The following is a 25,214-nucleotide window of genomic DNA, read 5'->3' on the forward strand; positions in this document are numbered from 1 at the left end:
AATTAAAATATTTTCCTCTGTTTTCAGACCTACGACACTGTTGTCTCACTGTGTGTGAAATGTTGTGACTGTGTTGAGCTGCTAGTGAGCAATGAGGGGTGAAAGGGGTGGTGCGAAAACCCCTGCTGTGAAAACTATTCACACCTCTCTACAAAAACAACTGGCCCAAAGTAAAATATTAAAAAAAAGCATTTAAATCACAAAAAACTTTTATAGAATGTTGACTTGAGATAAACATCCAGTTCCACATATGTAACAAATATGTGACTGTGAAAGTTAACAACCGGGGGAAATAATATAGTCAGGGTAAACAGCTTAAATAACAATCAGGTGACTATGTAACAACTGTAACGTCTACTGGCAGGCACTTTAGATTGTCTTGAAAACAGTTTAAAATACATAAAAACTAATTAAAAACAAGCTCTTATGCTTGTGGGTATATTTTGTTTTTTCCATCTGAATTTACAAGCCCTAAATTCAAGCTGTGAAGCTGTGCGTCCTTCCCCAACTACCATTTTCACTCAGGCACTTTGTCAGTATTGTTATATCATATTACTGCTATGGAGAATAACACTTTAACATTAAGTCACTTTAAATAACAATAAACCTGAGTCACTTAATCACTTTAAAATGTATATATTGTTGACAGATTATCCCTTGTTTAATATAAATATATTTGTACATAGCAAAGTGTATTTTTTCGCCTTACATAGGTCCCTCCTGTCTCTCCATATTTTGTGTATATTTAAGATTTATCAGTTTCAGTATTTTCTTGTATTTTTATTTTTAATTTGTTTACTTTCTGTAGAGTGATTAGCTGAGCATCGCCACAAGCATTTCAATGCATGAATGTCCTGACATGTTGTGCAAATGACAAACTTGAAACAAATTGTAAGGCAAATTATTTGGTAACTGCATGAAATAAATGTATTTTTTTTTGTAAAAGTCCCCCTCTAATTAACAGGAAATGTGTTTTATGATCATACACATATTGCTATATGCTTGCAATTTACTGCTGGCAGCCAAAAATCTTAGACGCTCTTTGTATTTGTTTATAAAAATACATTTTACAGTGCAGATCACTGAAGAGACACCATCTCAGATCCAGTCTGTGGAAAAATGGGTCAACTTTCAGTAGGAAAAAAAATTGTGAGTTCAGCTCACAATTTATGCGTTTTTATTATAAAGTTTTAAATTACATTAGCCCATTTATTTGACTGGAAGGAAGACAGTTACAGCTCTCATATGGCACCCATCTTTTGAATGAAGCTTATGAAATATGAAAGTTATGACGTAAAGAACATAACGAAGCGCCACCGGTGGAGTTAAAAAGGTTAAAGAGTAAGAAATTCTCTTTGGGAACTTTGCTTCCTGTCTCACTAACTGTTACAATGCTGTGTAAAAGGTTCTCTTTGGTGCAATTTTAAAAAACGGAACAGGCCAATCTAAACAAGCTATGCCAGTTTTGGAAAACATTTAGAGTTGAGTAGCAGAACGCAGAAAGTATTTAACTCTATTTATGTAAACATCACCCGTGATGAGATATTGTGAATTTTTTAGAAAGTATCATGCTGTTAAACTTAAGCGATGCTGCCCAATGCCAGCTAAACACTCAATTCAAATGACAGGTCAACTGGCAAACATTTAAACAACCAGCACTTTCATACGTGCCACTGAAGGATCTGACAGACGGAAACTGTTACCATGGTTTTATAAATGCCTGCACAAACAGCTGCATGTACAAGAACCACACATGCAAGGAGTTCCCTCCAAGAACAGAGAGCATATATGAAGGCACTTACTTTCCAGCCACATGTGCATTCTCAATAAAAACAAGTGCTGCTTCCAATCCTTTCAGCTGAGCCACTGCATTGGAGTCCGTGACAAACTTTTTGATAAGTCCCAGGTATTTGCCCCATTCGGGACTCTTCTCGTCCCCTATCCTCTGGAAAAGCTTCAGCGCTTCTTCATACCCATTCAGTCTGGCCTTCCATACCTTTGGGGGGTAAAAGGGAGAACGATGACTGCGGAGATGAACATTAAACTAAACAAGAGATCATGGCTGAGGTAGCTTAAGTGACCCACTTCTTCTCAGCGGCCTGAAAGGCCATTATTCTCCAAATGGATGCTACTTTTAAGGTATAAACGCTGTTACTTTTCAAGGCAGAGGACAACCTCTAAAACCCTTCTGGGGAAATACTAGTATTTTGTTTTTATAATAGCAGAAACTTGTATCACTATATTATCACTTTGTAGGAGAAGGAAAATTACAATGTATATTAATGCAAAAATCACATAATGTACATTAATAGAAACTCTCGTAACGTTTCAGAGCCCCGTCGGCCTTCGTTCTGTTAATTTTAACTTCTGTTTGCACAGATACTGAAGCAATGACAACAGAATAAGGGTTATTTGAATGTTACACAGCTAGCTCAAGCTTGTTCTTGCTGGCTATGCTTGTTTTAAATTCTGTCTGCACTGATATCGGTGCCAACGATAATTCTTTGACATGAATGAGGATTAAACTCCTCTTAAACTTACTTAATTATTGCTGAGCAGCTCACATAAGCTAAATCTACAATTGACATAACATTGCTGTTGCCATTCTGCTGTTTAAGGAAGGAACTGAGATGCAAAGTGTGGGTAACAACAACAACAATGAACTGCTGATGTAGAAACAGCCTGCTGATGTAACTGCCAGCCTTATTCAACAAGTCCATGACTGTTTTCGGCCCAAAGAGCAAAATGTGAAATGCTCACCTTATGTTCGCACTTCTGGTCAATGGGCAGTTTCATCCACTCGCTGTCGTCCCCCATGGCGGCTCCTCTGTGTTTGCCTTATCTGTTCAACTGAAGACAATGAGAGAAAATGATAACGACTTCGTTTGTTATATATATTCTGTAAAGCATGACTTAGTATTTTACTTTTATAATAGCAGAAACTTATCACTATATTATCACTTTATAGGAGAAGGAAAATTACACACTGTACATTAATGCAACAAGATTTTATTCCACATAGTTGGGGACCTTCTCTATTGGCTCATTCATCAGGAACTGTTCATACAATGTAAAAAAAGACAGTGCTCTTAGTGTAAAACAATGATATACAAAGCTACACACAATATTATGACATGCAAAATCTTAAAGGGACCTTAAGGTGCAAAACCAGCCCATTTTAGGTCACTTTTTTTGTGATGTCACGAAAACCAACTCATTTACATACATCTCCCGCTCCAGTTCTCAGTAGATTAGCCTCACCCACTCATGGTGAGGTTATAAGCAGTGTTTCAGCTTTTTGAATGAGGCAGTCTTAAAGGCACAGTAAAAAAAAACAGCCCATTTAATTCTAAGGAATACAGAAAAGATAAAAATGTTCATGTGAAAATGGTCAATTTCACTGCTTTTTTCACACATATAAAATCACACAAATGTTATAAACCGACCCTGGGAGAAAAGGTATAAAAATGCCAGAACAAAGTAGGATACGTGTCCTTTAAAAAATATAAACAGCTGTCAAGGAAAGTCCCTAATAAAGCATATTGCGAGTGCAAACAAAGCCAAACAAATTCAGAAAGACAGACAAAAAAAAGATCATTATCAAGAGTCAGTCTCGTTTCTATTCATAATACTTCAACAACAACAACAACAACACTGAATCATAAAGACGAGAAATAGTCAACTGCAGCTATTTATTTGTTTATATGTTTAGCCTTGGGCGTAAGACCTAACTATTATAATATTACAGTGCTCCGATAAGGCCGTGTTGTCTTGATAAACTCACTAGGAAGTAAAATTATGACACTCAGCTCAACAAAAGGCTCCTCACCCAGGAACAGACTGACATATCAATAGAAAAATAAACCCTACACAGCGGCTCAACGGATCCACAAAACCCTTTGAGAAGAATCCAGTTCAACACTTGCACGCGATGCTGTCAACATCTCTGGGCCATAAGAGGCAGCCAGTGATGCTGGGATGAGTGGTTTGCTTAATGTTCCTTAATGCACATCCGCATGAGATGGTCATTTCACGTTTCATATCGATTTCTAAAAAAGGGGAGATCATGCCTCTGTGGTTTCACTATCGTGGACATTACTTAGGAAATAATATGTGAAATTCTGGACAAACTGAACAGCTTATCGAGCACAACCTACTGTCATGTCTAGTGCTGGATATCATTCATCATTTTTCAGTACCATTACAGATAATCTAGACAGTGATGCCACTTTGTGACTGACACTTTTCCATGGGTTAAAAGTCATATATTGGTCTAAATGACCTTTATTTAAAAATAAAGACAAATAAATGTCTAAAAAGTATCCACATCTATACTAAAACATCCAGTTTCACAAAAGGAAAACTGCTTTTGATAAAAGCAAGAATGACAATGAAATGTTTCAACACTCATTAGTACCGAAGTAATTCAGTTGATATCATAAAAATACCAAATATTAAACTTCTATACTTAGCCCTAGGCATGATCATCTCCATAACTGTCATCAAACAGATCATATCGCTGCTGTCGGAACAAAACCTCGTATCTCCATTGTTGTCGTTCTTCAGTTTTTGATATAGGTTGGAAATACCCATGGTCCTTTATATTGTGTGTAAATTTCATGATGAATTGGCCAATCAGAATGACCCACAATTACTTGGAAAAAAGTCTGGTTCCACTGACTTACATTAAAAGTAAAGTATGTTTTTTCCTTCTCCTGTAAAGTAACCATTTTGGAGATACAAGGCTTTGATCCAACAGCAGAGATATACACATGACCAATGCTATTTGAAGAGTATAGACAATGCACGTTTACATATAAACAATATGACCAATGCATGTCAGTACATAAACAAAATAACCATTGCATCTCAATATATGAAGAAATATAGCCAATGCATGTCAGCACATGAGGAATATGATTAATTCATATCAGTAGATAAACAACATGGCCAATGCGCGTCTATATCTTGGCATCTACTGCTCATATTCTTTACATACCAAGATTATGAACAATGGATATCAATACAGACCATAGGTAAACAAAGTGACCCATGCATGCAATTAGCTAAAACCTACTAAGACTAAGGAAACCACATGTGTTACATGGGTTCAGTTGAGCATGAACACAGTCCAGCCTAATCAATCAATTAACCCCCCATTCAGACTGCAAGCTTTAGCTATATTTTAGGTTTAACTAATATCAGCACCGTGTTAAATGTAATGCATTTGCAGGCGGGAGCACATATTAACTGCTTCTTATTTAACGTCAGGGATTACCAGTAGCTAACTGGCTAGCGACGTGTGCCTCACAGCTTTGCTTCGTTTTCGTATTTGCCGTTCCACCTTAAATGGTGCAGCAGTTAACGCTACATTCTGGCGCATCAGGCTCTAGACTGTAACTGCTGCACCTTTTAAGGTGGAACGGCAAATACGAATAAGAAGTCAACTTCAGCTGGTATGTAAGCTAACCTGGCTGCCCAGAACGTCAAACCAGACTAGAAACCTAACTAGTCACTCAAACGAGTCACACAATTAGCCGTTAAAAAACACTAAATGACAGAATTAAACTGTTTTCTTAAAACGTATGACTGCTTACCAGCTAACACAGGCCAGCGTGTTAAATACGCAGTGTACGGGACTAGCTTAGCTTAGCCTAGCCTCCACATAGCAACGGTAGCTAAGGTAAAACGGCCGTTTCAGGCTCAACTCCGAACCGCACGATAGAAAAACGGACTGAAAATTAAATATTTGTCCCGACAGCCCGCAGAATAACCCGCGACTGACGTGGATACACGATAAACGACTCACACACTATTGTTATGAAGACTCGTAACACACACACACACACACACACACACACACACAACAGGCCGTTGAAACACACACCCAGCAGCTCGCGCACACAACACCGCCCCGCGAGGCTTTCTGTGCTCATTTCTTTAGACGCCGCTTTTCTTTATTTGAGGCTAAGGGCGGATGCGGGCTGGCGGGGTTACCTGCAGTAGGCTGGGGAAGACAGGGCGCTGCGCTGGAGCTGCCGGAGCCGCTGTGCTCATTCTCCTCTCCGGCCTTTTGAAACGCCTCCAAGGGCGGAGAGTCGGAGGGAGGAGCCGCGGACAGCGCGCAGGCGCCGGAGGGAGCAGGCCGGAGACACAGCCCTGAGCCTGGGGCTCTGAATTACACAGTTTAGTGCTTAAACGTAGCGATTATACAGCCAGTAAGGGCTTGTCTGACTGTCTGACTGTCTATCTATCTATCTATCTATCTAAGCAAGCTAGTTATCTGTCTGTCTTTCTGTCTGTCAGTCTGTGTATATATCTGTATGTCTGTTAGTTTGTTTATCTATCTAGCAAGCTAGCTATCTGCCTGTCTGTCTATATACCTGTATGTCTATCTGTTAGTTTGTTTATCTATCTATCTAGCAAGCTAGCTATGTGTCTGTCTGTATTTCTGTCTGTCCATCTGTCTATATATTTGTATGTCTGTTAGTTTGTTTATCTATCAAGCTAGCTATCTGTCTGTCTTTCTGTCTGCCTGTCTGTCTCTACACCTGTATGTCTATCTGTTAGCTTGTCTATCTATCTATCTATCTATCTATCTATCTATCTATCTATCTGTCTGTCTGTCCATCTGTATATATATCTGTATGTCTGTTAGTTTGTTTATCTGTCTATCTAGCTAGCTATCTGTCTGTCTTTCTGTCTGCCTGTCTGTCTATATACCTGTATGTCTGTCTGTTAGCTTGTTTATCTATCTATCTATCTATCTATCTATCTATCTATCTATCTATCTGCAGGTTGGAAATATCTAGTTAAACTTTCTATTTCTCAAGAAACATCATGCACAATTTCTCTGCTCTAACACATTAATTATTAGATTTGATCTTTATTTTTATGAACTCTGGGTCCAGTGTGTTAGAACAGGAAATCCCGAACTGTGTAGAGAATAGTCTGGAGCCAGTAATCTAGTCATAGCTCAGTGTTTTCCATTCCTTCTGTTATAGATCCGCTGCCCTGCATATTGTAGTGTTTTCCCAGCTGTCAATACACCAATATTATATTAATTAAAGCAATTAATTGCTGACAGAAACGTTTAATAACTCTGAGCACTGGGGCACTTTTGTGAAAACGATGAACTATTGCTTTAAAAATGGGATTTTTCAGTGTCCGAGACTGACCACCAGAAGTCGCTTAAGTTCGCACTTGACCCCGCCTCTGCAGTCCCCACCTGTTTTCCGACAAGCCCCGCCTTCCTGCACTGGGATTGGCTAGTAGTTCATACACGTCGACGGGCACAGAGGTGTTGGAGGGTGGAGTAGTAATTATAGAAAACACTGCAATAAAAATGCATTAAAAATAAATAATAACCAGATGTATGCTAAAGCACATGCATTCCCCTGTCAGCTGATTAAATCAGTATTATCTTTATTAATGGTAAATCGTGAGCTTTTACTGGTAACCAGTCATTCAGTCTACATTTAGACTTCTGAAGTATTTCTGAACCATGAAAATGAATTTGGTGTTATTCTCTTCTTCCCATTTAGATGACATTTTAACACAGATTACAGCACGCAGACAGATAGACCATTTAAAGGGCCCGTATCACACTGGTCCTGTTTTGACTAATCATACTAAGGTCCATTTATGACACTTATGTGGTTTTAAATATACATATAAAATATAAATGATAAAAATAGTAATAAAAAAAAACGTTTTTTTGCCTTGAAAGTGTTGGATCCATACGTGTGAACCGTTAGCCAATTCCAGCGCAGCAGGGCGGAGCTTGCCGGAATATGGGTGGGAAGTAAAAACAGTATGGCTGTAACCTGGCGACGATGAAAATGAACACAGACCGGTTTACTCTGCCAACAGACGACTATTTAGGTACGTCATGGTCTCTTCTGATTCACTCACAACGTTTACCTGCAAATGTGACCTTTATGATTATTAATCCATGTGTAAATATTCTGCATCTCAGCCGAGACCAATGCGCTCTTCTACCTCAGTGATGCGGTCACGCAGCTGCTGGAGCACCGAGAGGAGTACACCCAGTTCGGCATCGTCCGCTATTTTGCAGAATAGTGAGTTGACTTGGACAAATACATGGCATTTCTCACTGTTATCACTGTTATCTATGAAAGTCCGGTGAGGCCATGAGGTGGCTATAATTTTCTTTTGGACTGTTATCGTGGGATCACCTGATAAATAAGTCGTGATCTCGAGATAACAACTTTTGTTGTTGAGATCACAAGATAATTAAGTCGTGATCTTGAGATAACAGCTTTTGTTATCTGGAGATCACAGGATAATAAAGTCATGATCAAGTTATTACAAGATTAATAAAAATAATGCGTGACCACTTTGTATTAATGCATAGGAACGTACGGAGCCCCGCTGGTGACGTCCTGCATAAATAAAAGTAATGCGTGGCCACGACTTAGTAAGGTGTGGGAACAAAATAATTAAGTTGTGGCCATGACTTTTTAAGGCATGGGAACAAGATCCTAATGCTTGCCACAACTTAGTAAGGCATGGGAACGAGATCCTAATGAGTGGCCATGACTTAGTAAGGTGTGGGAACGAGATCCTAATGCGTGGCCACGATTTAGTACGGCATGGGAGCGAAATCCTAATGCATGGCCATGACATAACAAGGCATGATCTCATTCCCAAGCCTTACTAAGTTGTGGCCATGACTTAATTATCTCATTCCCACTCCTTACTAAGTTGTGGCCATGCATTAGGCTCACGTGCCCACTCGTTAATAAGGCGTGGCCACGCAACATTTTTATTTAAATGGGATGTCACCAGCAGGGCTTTGTAGGAATGAGATTCTAATGAGTGGCAACAACTCAGTAAGGCGTGGGAACGAGTGCCGAATAACGGACAATGAGTGCAGGAACAAGGCGGTGGTTTTAATGTTATGGCTGGTCGGTGTAGATCTGTAGCAGGAGCTTAGTGAAACAGTCCAGGAACAGAACCAACACCCACAGAATGACATTAAACCCAAAACAGCTATTGGTTGCTAAATGTGAATGGCTAAATTAGAAAGTAGATTACTCAGTATAGTGAAAAGTGAAAGTGGTATCATCTGTAAATACTCAAAGTACAGATTTATTTAAAGGACTCTTTTCATGTAAAATAAATTTTCCTCACTTTTTTAGATAATAAAAGAGGTTGCTGTAGTATATACACATTATTAAAGTTTCTCAACATACCATTCACTCCACAGTCCACTACTAAGCTGCAAAAATAGCCCATTTTGAATTAATTGTTTTTGTGATGTCATGAAAACTAACGTATTTGCATTGATCTCCCTGTCCAGCCTACAGCAGTGTAGCCTCGACCATTCACGTTGAACTTAGTATGGAGTGATTCGGCCTAGACTGCTTTTTGAACAAGTCACAATACAACACAGCTAATCAGAGCAGACAACAATTACATACATCTCTCTTAAAGACACAGTAACCAAAAAAGCCTGTTTTATTCTGAGGCATAAAGAGAGGAAATGTTAATGCAAAAAATGAATAATGATCCTTTTGTGGTACACTGTATTATACCAAAAAAATGGCTTTGGCTTGTCACAATAGTGGAAACCTTTTTTGGTGATATATAGAACCCTTTTCAAAATATAGAACCATATACGACACTTTCTCCATCAATGTGAAGAACCTTTTCATGATGCAAAGGACGCTTTAACCCTTGTGATGTGTTTGTTACTCAGTGGTCAGGTGACCCGCCACATTATTTTTTATCAATATAGCCATAACAATTTATGTAAAAATACCAGATGTTTAAAATATCATGCATGTCCAGCGTAGGGTTCTCCTTTAGCAGCTGTAGCCAGTCAGCAGCCTGTCCATGTTGTCCACCCACACACACACACACATATACAAACACACACACACACACACTAACAGCAGGCCATGTAGGAGGAAAACAGAGTGAAGGACACAGCACCTCCACATTTTTGTTCCCCGCAGGTTCACCCAACACCACATGTGCAATATAAATGTGTGGGGGGTGAACAGAGTGAAGACTGAAAATGGGTCATTTTTGCAAACATTGAAAATGAGTGCTTTAGACCTGAACACAACAAGGGTTAATCATGCAAAGGGTTCTTACAGTGTTCATGGTTCCATATAGAATCTTTTCATACTAAAGAACCATTGAAGAACCATCTTTTTTAACAGTGTACATAAACACACAGAAGCTCCTGAGAGGATATCAGGAAAAAAATAAAATTGAACAAAAATGTATCATATTGGCCCTTTAAGCACACAGAGCAGAGTAATTGGAACTGGCTCCTACCCACCTCGTGCCCTAAGATCACTTCTAATGTGTAGCCCTTCTTTATTTTGTTTAGCTTTACCAGTGTGAAGAATGGAAATCACGTCCTTTTCAGAGAATTCAGCTACATTAAAGCTACACCACACAACAGAGCTTCCTTCATCCACATCTTCTGGAAGTGCTTCAGACAGATTGGAAAAAATGGAGGTAAGTGTTCATGTGTCTATACTTATTCGTTCTCACACAGGCCTAGATGTGGAATAATGTGGCCTCCTCTTTACAGATTTGCTGACAGTGCTGGAATACAGTTCGCTGCTTCAGCTTCTGTGCCCAGACTTTCCTGCAGAAATGGTGCAGAACACAGCCAGGTAACAAAATGCATTTTAAACTGCACTTTTTTCTCCGCTTTATGTTGATTTTCCCTCTGGCAGTCAAATTCTCACACTAGACAGTCATATTTCTGTGGTTGTTCTGTCTCTGTAAGGATTGTTCTCATGGATGATGCTATGGACTGTCTAATGTCCCTATCGGATTTCATCTACTCTTTCCAAATCCAGTTCTACTATGAAGGTAAAGCCATTAGAGTATGTTAAAGCATTTTTATGTTGTGTGAAACTCTTTATGTTAAACTGATTATGTTTGTGCTCTTTGGCTCTTTAAGGAATGGTTTGGTGAAAATAGCCCAAAATAGGGTTGTTACGATACCAGAATATTGACTTTTTTGTATTTAAAATAAGTGTAATATCACGTCCGATACCAGAAGAAACTATGGCAAAAAGTTAAAAGCACTCATTACTATCTGAACACCAAATATTTATTGGATTAAAAACAGAAAAGAGAACTTTACAGCTTCATTAACATTATCTTTGTTTTTATTCATTCAGCACACTGCAGATGCAGGCAAATCACAATGTCAACCTGGTGCTAGCTCACATAACTGAAAGTATTCAAAGTATAGAAAGTTATTGTATTGAATTGTAGTTGGTGGGATCATGCTAATTAGTGACTACAAGCTAGAGGTCTGCACTCCCACTGGACCCGTGGGACCCGCCACAGTATCTTGCAGCACGGGACTAATTTTCAGTGTTGTGTGTGGGAGCGGGTGGGAAACCAGCCCACTGCAAAAAAAAGCAATTTTTGGCTAAACTGTCGCTTTAAGGAGCATCATATTTAATCCGAATGTGTCTCTGACAGAGTTCCTGGAGAGTGTGTTGGTGATTTATGAGGACCTGCTGGAGGGGAAGAACCCAAACACGGTCATCGTCCCAACGTCCTCTTCAGCGGAGCCGCTGTCCAGCACGGCCAGTGAGGAGACGGACACGCAGGAGGGGGTGGACTCATCCGTTTTCCTTGAGTGCATCAAGGGTCTCTGTGAGCGCTTCAAACACAAGTAAGACCCTCTCCTACACTGTTAAAGTTTTAGATCAGAGTCAGAATCATTTAATTGGCCAGGTTCATTCATTGGAATTAGTCATGAAATTGGTGCACACCCTCTGGTAACTGTTGTTGTCTCAGTTTATGCAACGGATGTGCTCGGTTAATCGTTCGAGGTGCCAGCATTTAAATACTGAAATCACTGTTCGGGGTTTCATTTTATTGCAGATGGAGAAAATAATACAAACTAGCAATTCAGTAAAACGCTGACTTTCTTATTTTAGAAGGACCAACTGCAGCTAATCAAATTAGCTAATAGTTCTAAACCGATAACCTAGAGTTACTGCTGAGAGCGTTTACATGCACTCAATAATCTGATCATAATCAGATTTCTGCAGTTATCTGATTATTCAAATGGTCATGTAAACAGCACACTGATTTCTTAGACTGGAGTAAGGTCTAGAAATCCGATTAAGAAATCTGATAAAAAGAGCTGGATTTTAGCTCAGTGATCAGATTTCTCAGTGTATATAAACTCTTACTCTGATTTCTTTCGGATTTCTAAGTCTGCAGATGGCAATACCGCAAATAAGCGAGCAGCGTCACAAAACACTTTGGAGCGATGCTGAAACCAAATACATGCTTGATGAAATGAAGGATTTAAATATTCTTCATTTTCTAGATGATGTATGTTCATATTTTCAGGTAAAGTGTCACAACGTTAAAAAAAAAAAAAGCCACAGCGTGAAGTTTGAGTTTTACATTACGTTTACATCATGTCTTCTTCTATGAGTTTATTGGCTGGTTGCAAAGCAGAAATCTGATTACTGCCTGGCTCATGCAGACCCGGAGTTTCCCTATTATCTGATTACTCAAGTGCATGTAAATGCGTTGATCGGATTACTGACAAAATCTTATTTTCTGCAGTTATTGGATTATTAAGTGCGTGTAAACGCACTCACTGTCATATGGCTACACAATTTTGATGTAATTACACACATACATGTTAGTTACATGAATTGCATTTACATTTCATTTGCATTCTGCATTTGCAGCTTCAGCACATTTAACTGTGTTAATGTTTTTTTCTCAATAATTTCAATTTTGAATCAAAGTCAAATCATAATATCTGCTACTTATGAATAAAAATGTGGCACGGATGAAATGTTTAGAATCTTTTCTAAACTTGTTTCAATGAGCTAGAGGTCACAATAAAATTATTATAAAACTATTTATGTAGTACAGTGCTAAGCTTACTTCAGGTCTAGTGACTATAAAGAATATTAAACAATACAGATACTGTTAAACATTACAGATTCACAGAAGTAAACCAGCAGCTCGTAATGTTTGTTTATCAAATCAGTGACGTGTGCGTCAGACTCGGGGATGTATATCTGTGGGGGTTAACAGGAGATTGTTATTGATCCACTGTTTCTTTAGACATCCCTCCATCTCTGCCATTAAGGAGGTTCGAGAGAGCAACCCGCGACTGTCCTACTACAGCTTCCTGATGGCTTTGGCCAAGCATGAGGGAATCAGCCAGGACATCGGTGAGGCCTGTAGAGCTCTACTACTGATCCATTAGTCATACCAACATGATCCAGCTTCACAGCATCAGTGTCTTATAAAGCAAATATGATCTAAAATAGACTCCAGCTTAGAGTTGTTATTCTCCTTTTTATTCCCAGGGGCCCTTCCGAACAGATCGGACCTACTCATAGACCCGGAGATGGATCAGGAGCTGGAGAGGCTGTGAGTGGTTTTGTTTGTTTGTTGTTATTGTATGTTAGCATAATCATAAACAACTCAAGCATGGCTTTGACTCTGGCTCTGAGTTTGACCTGACCCAGAGCACAACGTCTGAGGCTGAACCATGACCCGAGGCGGATGAAATTCTGACCCAGCTCGAACCACATACTCACGTTTTGAGTCCCGAACCAGCACATCATCACCCAAAATGAGCTGAATTAAACCGGACAGTTCTAATGATGGGGGCAGGTAATTAGTGCGTAGTGATAATAATGGCCGTCATCAAATTAAGGATAACTACAATCTAATAATGTGAAATAATATAATTTATTCATCGAGCAACATTAGTCTGTATAAGCCTTCCATAGAGAGGGTGCTGATCTCCTGCTGCCTGAACTGAGCTGAACCACATCACTATATCACCTCTCCTGTTAATACACTGTGTAATATATCATAACCTGCTGCTGTAATGACACTTTCACTATGCACTCTAGACTGTAAACACTGCTGATATTCACAGTTATGCTCATATTCATTTTGTTGTAACTACCTCATACCACTTAGATCAATACCTGCTCTCGTGTAAATACACCAAATCTGTCTTATATGCTATGTAAATATGCAATAGATATACTTTTATTCCTAGTCTCTTATAGTTTACTTAATTTAAGTCTATTTATCTGGTTCTGCCTAATTTATGTCTGTTTTTATTCCTATTTTATTTCTGCCTAATATATGTAAGTTTATGTGCAATTATATGTCTTGCTACTGTAATACTGCAATTTCCCTTCGGGGATCAATAAAGTTCAATCTATCTATCTATCTATCTAGCTATCTATCTATCTATCTATCTATCTACCTATCTACCTACCTACCTAATGTTAAGATGTTAGTCTTAACCTGTTGAATCCAAAACCTTTATTTCTCTACATAGAACGTCACACATAACATATTGAACACTGAATATAACACATTTCTTTTTAGCCAAACATATTAAATACACAGACCTTTGACTACTGTACTGTGCTGAATCGATTCCCTGTTTAATTTCTCATGCGTCCCTTTCTCACTAGTGTAGGGCTCGTGGATTGGGTCAGTAACCAATATTTTCTTGCATTTTATTTTTTACACCAACAATTACATACATCAAATTCTTTTATTCCAAAAAGTGAGGAAAATCTGGTTTTCCACACTGTAAAAAAATAGAGGTTTAATTAAAAAAGTTAGTTATCAGGCTGTCTTAAATTTTTAGTTCATTGAGCTTCAAAGAATGTTAGATGCACTTAATAAAAGTTCAAATTAAAACAGCAATTGTTTTTGAAAAGTGCATGATATGGGTCCTTTAAAAACAGTCGGTGACTCCAGTGTGCCAGATTTAAAATTAAGGTAAGTAGGGAGGAAGTGTAAAGTAGGGAGGAAACTGTTTCAGCACCTGCTTAGTGTATATAGACTTGGTGCATACAGTATTTAAGTGTGTTGTTGTGGTGTGTTCTGCAGTGTAGCCCAGGTGGCCATCAGCCCCACGTCCAACAGCAGCAGCAGCGCAGCCGGACTGAAGGAGCCACCCAAAAAGGCCTCGCCCCGCAAATCTCTACACCAGCGGCGCAGGATCGAGATGGAGAGCGACGGCTCCACTGAGGAGACCGACTCCTCTGAGAACTGACAAAGAAATTAGTGATTATGATTATTAAACAGTAGCAGGTATTTTTCTTGTTTTTTTAAAGAGGAATCCCACCATTATTTCACTATTTCACACTTTCTGCTCTGCTCTGCTCTAGAGAAACTTACCGAGTCAGAGTTGCTTACAGTGGTGGTGATAGGAACCAGACGTCTGAAGAGTTTAATGGCTGTAAAAGCTACATCACAGAAATGGTGATGAATATGCTTGATGTCTGAGATGTTGCTTTATCAATAGTCTTGAAAATACTAAAGACTAAAGACTAAAATCAAAATATATAAAAACTCAGAAGACATGTGTAGGTTCACTGGTGGTTTCGCATAGTAAATAAAATGGCTATATTTGTGTTGTAGTCATGGTGACTCCTGGTTCCTATCACCACCACTGTAAAGAAATCAACCATTTCACACCAAATTGCTAGTAATGACCACTGAACTGAAAAATATGAAAAATGAGGTGGAATTTCCCCTCAGAAAATTAAGAAGTGTCCTAAAATGTTTGATGGCAGTGTATATACTATTTTATTTTTCCAGACAGTAAAGTGTGTCTGAAATAGATGTTTCTGAATTTCTGAGATTCACACCACCACAATTTTATATCACTGTATGCTTTGTTTAAGCGCTATTTATTGCTCATTTTGTTAATGCACATAAAATTAAACCCAATAGATGCCTACTACCCATATTTTTCCTTTCATTAATTTTAAGTGAAACTCTACACTCAGGAAAAATACCATTATCCATTTGCTGTACGCAGCTGATATAAATAGACTGAGGAGCTATTTGTAGATACTGCTATTGATTCCTTTGACTGCTACCATGTGACCATGACATTGCAAACTGCAAATCAAACAGCAGGACAGTATATTTACAAACAGAATTTAATTCTACGAGTTCCATAGTACAGTCAAGATCATCCAAAATAAAAAAAGACGATTTACAATAATCACAACAAACAAAAAGAATAGGCACAACTTGTGATTTCGCAGGATTGATCTGAAGACACCTGTGGTCCAAACCTTACCACCCCTCATAAAGAACAGCTATAAACTCATGATCTCCACACCTTTCACAACTCTGTCGCTTTCTCTCACGCTGATCTCTTTCAGGATTTAACTCATTATCAGGTGAGTTAGATGATCTTGTTTTCAAAGGGGAATTCCAGCATTCCAATTTTTCAAATTCAAGTCATTCAGAGCGGTTTGATGTGAAATGCTTCATTCTAGAGAAACTTACCGAGTCAGAATTGAGTTTACTGCTTCTAAAAGCTTCACAGAAAGTTCTTACATGAAGTTAATACATTTTATGGTTGGCCTAAAACATTTTTGGCAGAGTGGTACATGCAGGGTGCTGTGAGGCAAAATAATCCCCAAAGAAAATTTATTTTTTAAGGTTTACCACTATTTTACCATCATTATCATTCCATATAAAACTTGTGTAGGTTCACTGGTGGTTTGATAGTAAATAAAATAGCGATATTTGTGTTGTAGTCATGGCGATCCCTGGTTCCTATCACCACCACCGTAAAGACATCTGAACCATTTCACACCAAACCACTCTGAATCACTCTGTTTACATCTCAACCACTAATTTATGCTAAAATTTTGCAAAAGTGATGGAATTCCCCTTCAACCCTTTGATGAGTACTGGCATAGTTTCTCATGTGATTTCACATTTGCAGTCAATTCTTTAGTTGACACACTGGAAAAGGTCACTGAATTGGCTTGATTCAAATGAGTGCATCATTTTCACAAGAATAAAATTAAAATGACTCATTATTCATGTGGAAATCTTGTACACACTTGAATCGAGCAAATTCAATGCAGGAAATCGTATTACATTCCTGAACTACAGTGAGAATTCTGGGTCTATTCCAAAAACCCCACTCCAAGGGTTAAATATTGCACACTCTTCATGGTCAAGCTCGAGTTCAATAAAGCGCATGCTGGTAAAGGTCCATCATTCCAAAAGATTAAAAATGAATGAGTTCAGGTTTCCAGATCCTGATTGGCTCTAGTTCATTACCATGTGATCTACAGTCAGAACCACAAGAGGAGATCAAACCTGTGTAAGGTTTAGCAGTGATGATCCACCATCCGCTTTGGAGGACACTCAGTACACGTCCTGTATAAATAACATATTCACCATATTCCATCATGATAAGAGGGATTTTTCTTTTTTTTGTACTATTTTCAACACTGTACATCACCCTCCATTTAAATATGTTTTATTTACTATGATTCTTAAATAATATCATTTAAAAGAAAATATTTCATCTTCAGAAGATTATTCTATGCTTGTAGCGTAGAGTGCAGTTTGTAAGTACAGCATTTGGTGACACAGTTTGTGTTGTGGCCCTGTACCCCAGTGCATTGGGTGTGAAACAGTGACAGTGATAACCAGGTTAAAAAGGAAGAATCCACTAATTTTTCAAAATTTCTGCGTATTTAAGTGGTTAAAATGTAAAACTTGAAAGTCATTCAGAGTGGTTGAGTGTGAAATGCTCCGTTTTAGAGAAACTTGTCAGAATTGTTCACAGTGGTGGTGATTTTTTTAAGCCATTCATGGTGGAGAGGTACATACAGGGTGCTGTATCGCAAATAGTCCCAAAGAAAACATTTTTTTTTTCAGATTAACCACTATTTAACCATGTTCAATATTACCTATCATCGCTGTCACACAAAAACTGTGCTTCTCTGTTTCTGTCATTTTTCTACTTCTTTGTATAATTTGAAAATTCATGCTATGCGTCGCGTTATGTTACATTTTCTATGATGAACGGACCAACAGAAATGCACGAAAGTTACACTGAAAAAGTGACACTGACTTTCATTATAAGTTAATGTTTTTTTCTTCTCCCATAAAGTTACGATTTTGGACATACAAGGTTTATTTTGATACAAAAACTCAGAAGACTCGTGTAGGTTCACTGGTGGTTTTGGATAGTAAATAAAATGGCTATATTTGTGTCGTGACCCCTGGTTCCTGTCACCACCACTGTAAAGAAAGTCAATTAGTTTCTTTTCAGTGAACCATTTCACACCAAACCACTCTGAATGACTTTGTTTACATCTCAATCACTGAATTATGCTCAGATTTTAAAAACAGGTGGAATTCCCCTTTAAGGTGCAGAAAGTCAGCTTTGAGGAGATTTGATCTATATTGAGTGAAGTTGCTTCAGTAAAATGTTTTTGGGTGAGCAACTAAGCACAATGTTGCAGTGACATCATCGGTGACTACAGCTGAACAGGCCCTGTGTGTTTCACAGATGAGATGGTTCCTTTATTTCTCCACACTTTCCTCGTTCCATCACTGAGGTACGAGTTCGTCTTCTCTCCATCTCTGTAAACTGCCCCAAAACTCTACAGGCCTTTTATGTTCTTTTTAGCAATATTTTGAGGGTTACCAGTGGTCTGCATCTTTTGTTTTGTTTTTTTTTTTCATTGTTGTCTTTGACACGTTTTTGATTACATCCTGGACGGTTCTTCATAACGGTTCTTCAGTCATCCATTAATGTGGCCTACTAGGTCCTTTGCTAATCTCACCAGTGTGTTCCTGATTCTTCTGAACAGTGTGCCAAACAGGTTCTTTGGCACATCTGATTTATTCTGATTTTTCAACCTCATGATGACCTTCTTTTTTACGGACACTGACATTCTTTGGTGCTCATGTTTAGAGACTATTAATGATTTCACTATAGTATAGCAAATACCCTCAAATTAAAGCCGGGAATCGGCACTTCAACCCTTTGAAGGAGCAGGATGTGCCAGCAGTTCTAGGCTTCCAGTCTTCACCTAGAATAAACTCAGCTGGCACGAGTCGTTTTCCATGTAGTTACTGAATAATAAGGGAATTAAAAAAGCTAACCTAGCTGTTTTGCTTCATAGCCAATGTACTGGAGACAAAACAACAGAAATTGTGTCCACTGTTACTTACAGAAAGCACTATATGTGACACACTGCATAAAAAGGGAAAGAAAAATATTTGGTTGTCATGGCTACATACTTAAATCGACAGATCAATGAGATCTGGCCTCTTTGCACTTTAGGCCGTAGTACAGTTCCACAGATTTCAGTACTGAAGCACATAAACTTTGAACACGATGAGATCCAGCAACATTCAGTGGGGATAAAAGAAAGAGATATTGGTGTTTTTTTGCCTGTGAAACACAGAACGACACTCTGAGGGCCATAAAAGCTGCTAGCATACTAGCTAAATAGCATTTACTAGCATACTAGCATATGTCCCATTGCCTTAAACTAGATGTGCGTTTGAATCAACGGTGTAAGTGAGTCGTGATTCAGAGTTATACTCAGTACACTAAGCTTTAACTGCATCTTAGGCCACTGCAAATTTGGTTCATTACTGGATAAAAATCACAAAAGGGCCTTGATTTATGGTTTCGGTGTTTACATATTTCAGTTATTTTTATTTTCTCTGCATAAATTCTGCATTGTGCTTCGAACAGATGAATAAAGAGCATCGTACTGGTCTCAAGTAACTTACAATGCCCTCAAAATATATGTAGTGCCTTTTAAAATCCAGGTGGACACGTCAGCCTCGGACAGTCGGCATAGCTTTGGGCCTTTTCTGGGTATTCAAAGCCAGCAACAGCCTTGTTAACACATATTGTGTCTTTTTAATTTTACGCTTTGTCTAAAATAGACATTAACAATATAGCATGACATGTCAAGAGATTTTTGTAACCCATCATGCAACACCTTATATAGTAGTGTATACAGTAGTGCAAAAGGACGCAACAGAGCAAAGGTCATTCGAGGAAGATGTCTTCTGTGGGGCAGGAATATTCCATGTGTTCTTTGTAGAATTGCTGAAATGCTTTCCTGTTGAAAACAGCAAAAAAGTAAGCATGAAAAGGCATAATTAGTGGTTCTAACGCAACCTCTACCATAAAACACAGATTTCACCCACTGTAAATGTACATAAATACAAGGGCAGAAGTTAAGCAGAGTTGTTCTGACCAGAAAAGCTACCACAATAGTTGCATATTATCCAAGTCCCAAATATGATCTATAGATGAAATGGTTGGGCTCCCCTGGTAAAGGAAACCTATTTTATTGATATTTTATTAAGTGAAAATAAGTTAACACATCAGAGAACACACTTCTGCACAATTTAAAGCACACTGTTTACTTGCTGAATTCAACAAATTGAAAAAAATATATACACCAATCAGTCATAACATTATGACCACCGCCTTGTTTCTACACTCATTGTCCATTTTATCAGCTCCACTTACTATATAGGTGCACTTTGTAGTTCTACAGTTACAGACTGTAGTCCATCTGTTTCTCTGCATACTTTGTTAGCCCCCTTTTACCCTGTTCTTCAGTGGTCAGGACCCCCATGGACCCTCACAGAGCAGGTACTATTTGGATGGTGGATCATTCTCAGCACTGCAGTAACACTGATGTGGTGGTGGTATGTTAGTGTGTTGTGCTGGTCTGAGTGGATCAGACTCGGCAGTGCTGCTGGAGTTTTTAAACACCCCAGTGTCACTGCTGGACTGAGAATAGTCCACCAACCAAAAATATCCAGCCAACAGCGACCTGTGGGCAGCGTCCTGTGACCACTGATGAAAGACTAGAGGATGACCAACACAAACTGTGCAGCAGCAGATGAGCTATCGTCTCTGACTTTACATCTACAAGGTGGACTGACAAGGTAGGAGTGTCTAATAGAGTGGACAGTGAGTGGACTCAGTGTTTAAAAACTCCAGCAGCACTGCTGTGTCTGATCCACTCGTAGCACCACAACACACACTAACACACCACCACCACGTCAGTGTTACTGCAGTGCTGAGAATGATCCACCACCCAAATAGTACCTGCTCTGTGAGGGTCCATGGGGGTCCTGACCACTGAAGAACAGGGTAAAAGGGGGCTAACAAAGTATGCAGAGAAACAGATGGACTACAGTCTGTAACTGTAGAACTACAAAGTGCACCTATATAGTAAGTGGAGCTGATAAAATGGACAATGAGCGTAGAAACAAGGAGGTGGTCATAATGTTATGCCTGATCGGTGTATATACATACATACATACAGAATAATAAATAAATAGAGAATAATATAGATAATAATAAACAGAAATTGTGCACTAAAAACTACAGAAAAATTCCATATTGAAGTGTATTCTCTGTAGAGGATGTGTTATTTTCTTAATAAAATATTCTTCTAACATATAATAACAAAGAGGATGTGTACATATTTTCACTTAGAAAATCAACAAAACCTGTAATTTGACCAGGCATACGACTGTATGAAGCTGCACTTTTATATCAGAATAGATATTTCATGTTATAGGATATTATTTGGGAGGTTCTCACTCAGCTGTGAGTTCATTTATAAACCACGGCTGAAGTATTAATGTGTCAGCTTCAGCTCACTGGATTGCGTTGAAGGTCACTGGTGCTTACCCCACAGAGGCAGCCAGATGTGGGGCATGTTCCTCTGAGAAGAACACGTGGCAGGCGAACCTCTGGTGCGCTGGGTGTTTGGTGATTAGTCCAAAATACCTGGAACAAAACATGTAAGAACTCAGCATGATTTACTGAAGACTTGAGAACACCTAACCTTTAACTGACCAATCCATACTACACCCACACTTAGTTCCTTCGTAGCTACCATTTGTAGAATGTTGGCACCAGCGGCAAATGCTCAGGACCTTCCAGGCCAGGGGTGTCAGACTCAGCCACTAAAAGGGCCGTATTGAAAAATCTCAGTGAATCTGTGGGCTGTGTTTTTATTTCATTTTTACATTTTGCAATGACCTGAACTGGCCATTGTTTATTCAAAATATGCCAAAAACTGCAACAGCAAAATAGGCATTAAATACTTATTCAAAAAATAAATAAAAAATATTTTTTTATTCATACATTTTTTATTAAAATAAATAAAAGAATTTATTTTATTAAAATAAATTTTAAATATTATTTTTCGTTAAAAATAAATTGTTTTAGGTAGTTTTTTTTTAAACTGCCTATTTGCTTGAACTAGACACCTGGCATTTTTTCTTTTTTGTGTAACTGCTGGCCCAGATATTGTTGTTGGGTCAGAACACACACCATGTTGCAGTGCATGCTGGGGACATCTCAGGGTGAAACAGGCTAATAAGAATAGACAATTAAAATTATTTTGCGGACTGTGTCACGGGCCTTGTGTTTGACACATGGGTCCTAGGCCTTCAGAGAAATACATCTGTAATTTTTAAGAAAATTATATTTAATATAGTCAGCATACAAATATTTTAGTAATACTATTATTTTATTGTTTTTATTTTTCATTTTTTGTTGGAAACAAATCATGGAAAGTTTGAAAATCTTAAAACAGTCAAAAGAAAATTGTCCACTTTTTTGCCCTGTGGTATCTAGGTAGGAACAGCCAAGCGAGCTCTCCCATTGGTTAGCATGGGAGAAATTAGAACACCCAAAATATGTCCAAGTGCACTATTGTTAGCTTAGCACTAAGATACTATTAGAAATTCCATAGACACTAGCAAAAAATGAGCTTTACTGTAGAAATTTGACTTTTATAGCCCACATTTAGACAGCTTTATTAATTTAATATTAACATATGAATTTCAAGATATATTTATTTTGTATGTTTGTGAAAGGTCACACTGATAAGATAAAGGAAGTGTAGTTTTTTTGGTTATGAGATTGAGCTAACGTTAGTCTTTTGATTAGCTACAACAACATACTGAACATAGTCCAGCTTGGTAGCGAAGCACTTTATGCAACAACTTTAAAGAAACTGTGTTACAGTTTCTCCTTATGTTGGATGGGATTTTAGTCCAAACTTGTCCAACCTGGCAAAAGCTGCTGTAAAAGAACATAGTTGTGGGCGGAGCATGGACAGATCAATTAGTTACGGATCAGGGGCCGTATTACAGAAAATTCATAAGTCTGAAATCTTATCTGTTTAGTTACCATGACAACTTCAGTCTGAAATCTTATCTGTTTAGTTACCATGACAACTTCGGTTACAGAACAACAGTCTTAACTTCATAATCTCATCAATAACTCCAGATTAGAAAACAGTATTACAGAAACATCCTAACTAGACTGAATTTCCTAAATACTGTCCTAACATTAAGATAAACCAGAGCTGTCTTAACTTCTGTTTTAACCGTCTGTTTCTATCGTTTTATTCAGTGACAGGCAGCATAGTTCACTATGCATAACTGGCATAATGATGTTACATTAATCCACATCGGAACGAGTGCTTTGATTTATGAGGCTTTTATTCTAACAGTTTAAAAGCACCAGACGCTGCAGACTCGATCTCCACCATCCCTCTTATTACCTTCGTGTGTTAATGTTGATGATGAAATATTACAGTGATGGTGGAGAATAATGAGGAGACAGAGCTGAACGTGTGTCTGTTTATTAAGAGGAATAACGTTAGCGCGCTCGGCTAAAGCAGTGTTTCTCAGTCCTGGTCCTGGAGGCCCCAGTGCCCTGCACTTTTTAGTGTTTTCCTTGCTCCAAACACACCTGATCCAAATAATCAGCCCATTAAGAAGCCCTTGCTCAGTTGAAGTGGGCAAAGCGCTGCCACAATATTCATAACTTCAAGTTTATCGCACTTTAATTTTATAACGTTAATAACGTTAGCTGCCTGGCTAACTAACTTTGATTATTTTGATTACATGTTTACGTTTCAGCTGTGCGCATGGTCGGTTGCTAGGTAGCAGACATGACAGCTGATTGTCAACTTTGATCGAGTTTGTCACGCATCCATCGAGCTCTCAGAGGAACCCGGACTCACATGACTGCAGAGCGTACCTCACACTCTGAGTGTAACTCGGACTCCACTGCCCAGAGTTCTCTGGGGAATCATATGACTCTTGACCGTTTCTCGTGCTCCTATCAGCACTCTAGATCTCCTGAATATTGATGTGTACCTCCTGTGTTATGGGTCGTATGACTTTCATAGTTTAGTTTAAAAGCCTGGGCTTTAGGGATAGTTGCGAGGTGTTGTTTCCACTAGTGAACCTCTGAGTGTTATATCTATTGTCTGTATCCTGTTTTTGACCATTGCTTCTGTTATTTTGTTATTCTGCCTTTTGCTCTGCACTTTGGATTGTTTGCTGGACTCTTCTGATTCATGTTTTTGACCTTTTTGCCTGTTTTTTCGACTACATCTTTTGCCTGCCCCTTTTTGATTGATAGCATCGTGTTATGTTTACCCTTGTGCTTCTGCTGTGTTTTTTGAATTTGACCCACGCATGTTTTTTGACTAAGACCCTGGACTTTGATTCTGGAAGTAAAGCCTCTGTTGTGTTTTCAAACCATGAGCGTCTGACTTTTGTTGGCACGTTACAGAGTTAAGATTTCCTAACTTAAGATGCTGCATGGGTCTGTCTATTAGGAGGCATAACGTTAGCGCGCTCGGCTAAAGTGTTTGGGAAATGAAACTGAAACTGTGGAGCGACGACTCTCTGAAAAACAGCACGAAGCGCTGCCACAATATTCTTAACTCTCAGTTTATCACACTTTAGTTTTATTTGACCTTTTTTTGTTTACATCAGTAATGGTAGCTAATATTAGCTGCCTGGCTAACTAGCTTGATTACTTTGATTACATGTTTACGTTTCAGCTGTGCGGGTATGGTCGGTTGACTGTCGACTTTGATCGAGTTAAGATTTCCTAACTTGACATAAGATGCTGCAAGATTTCTAAATTAAGATAAGATTTGTTCCTATAGTACACATTTGTGAAAATCTTATCTTGACCCGTCAGATCTGTAGTTAAGACAAAAAGACCCTGATTTTCAAACGTCTGCATCAGCTTTACAATTCACACTCTGTTTTAGCCTCATTACCCAAGCCTCTGTGCACCAAACCCAGTAATCCACTGGGAACAGTCCCTCTAGATTTAAGTGTACAAGGGAAGAAAGGGCAAGGAAAGGGTCACTGGATTGGGACGGGCCCCATCTGCATAGATCTACATAAGTGTTTTACTCACTTGCTGTTCTTTGGATGGCATCCACAGAAGGAAATGTTTTTCAGCTGAAAGAAGTGACAGTACTTGTCACCCTGTGGGAAAAAAAGGAAGCCAGGAATGGACCGGTCAGCATCAGGGATCGAACTGCAGCTGT

General features: G+C 38.7%; 3 protein-coding genes across 7 annotated transcripts in view; 1 reads left to right on the top strand and 2 right to left on the bottom strand.

Moving 5' to 3' along the window:
• Window positions 1–6,098, bottom strand: part of ckap5 (cytoskeleton associated protein 5) — a 44,284-nt gene extending 38,186 nt beyond the window's left edge. For 2 of the 5 annotated variants that reach the window (XM_036568072.1, XM_036568069.1), the window contains exons 1-3: window positions 5,998–6,098; window positions 2,761–2,850; window positions 1,803–1,996 (exon numbers count right to left, since the gene is read on the bottom strand). In XM_036568072.1, the coding sequence (XP_036423965.1) occupies window positions 1,803–1,996; window positions 2,761–2,817 (251 nt within the window). In that variant the 5' untranslated portion in view covers window positions 2,818–2,850; window positions 5,998–6,098. Of the gene's footprint in view, window positions 1–1,802; window positions 1,997–2,760; window positions 2,851–5,597; window positions 5,721–5,997 lie in introns of those variants that run through there. The other 3 variants (XM_036568071.1, XM_036568073.1, XM_036568070.1) reach the window with 2 other exon arrangements.
• Window positions 6,099–6,132: 34 nt separating this feature from the next.
• On the top strand, window positions 6,133–15,769 carry cunh11orf49 (chromosome unknown C11orf49 homolog). Its single transcript, XM_036567779.1, has 10 exons — window positions 6,133–6,218; window positions 7,730–7,884; window positions 7,979–8,081; window positions 10,367–10,497; window positions 10,574–10,658; window positions 10,775–10,860; window positions 11,485–11,680; window positions 13,105–13,214; window positions 13,353–13,416; window positions 14,911–15,769. Exons 2-10 carry the CDS (start codon window positions 7,836–7,838, stop codon window positions 15,074–15,076), a joined length of 990 nt encoding a protein of 329 aa, XP_036423672.1. The 5' UTR covers window positions 6,133–6,218; window positions 7,730–7,835; the 3' UTR covers window positions 15,077–15,769.
• Window positions 15,770–18,188: 2,419 nt separating this feature from the next.
• Window positions 18,189–25,214, bottom strand: part of mapk8ip1a (mitogen-activated protein kinase 8 interacting protein 1a) — a 43,225-nt gene continuing 36,199 nt past the window's right edge. Inside the window, exons 10-12 of the mRNA XM_036568074.1 lie at window positions 25,082–25,152; window positions 21,530–21,628; window positions 18,189–19,934 (exon numbers count right to left, since the gene is read on the bottom strand). Of these exons, the coding sequence (XP_036423967.1) occupies window positions 19,862–19,934; window positions 21,530–21,628; window positions 25,082–25,152 (243 nt within the window). The 3' untranslated portion in view covers window positions 18,189–19,861. The remainder of the gene's footprint in view (window positions 19,935–21,529; window positions 21,629–25,081; window positions 25,153–25,214) is intronic.

The sequence above is a fragment of the Colossoma macropomum genome, unplaced genomic scaffold, assembly GCF_904425465.1.
Source record: "Colossoma macropomum unplaced genomic scaffold, Colossoma_macropomum, whole genome shotgun sequence".
Taxonomy (NCBI): Eukaryota; Metazoa; Chordata; class Actinopteri; order Characiformes; family Serrasalmidae; genus Colossoma; species Colossoma macropomum.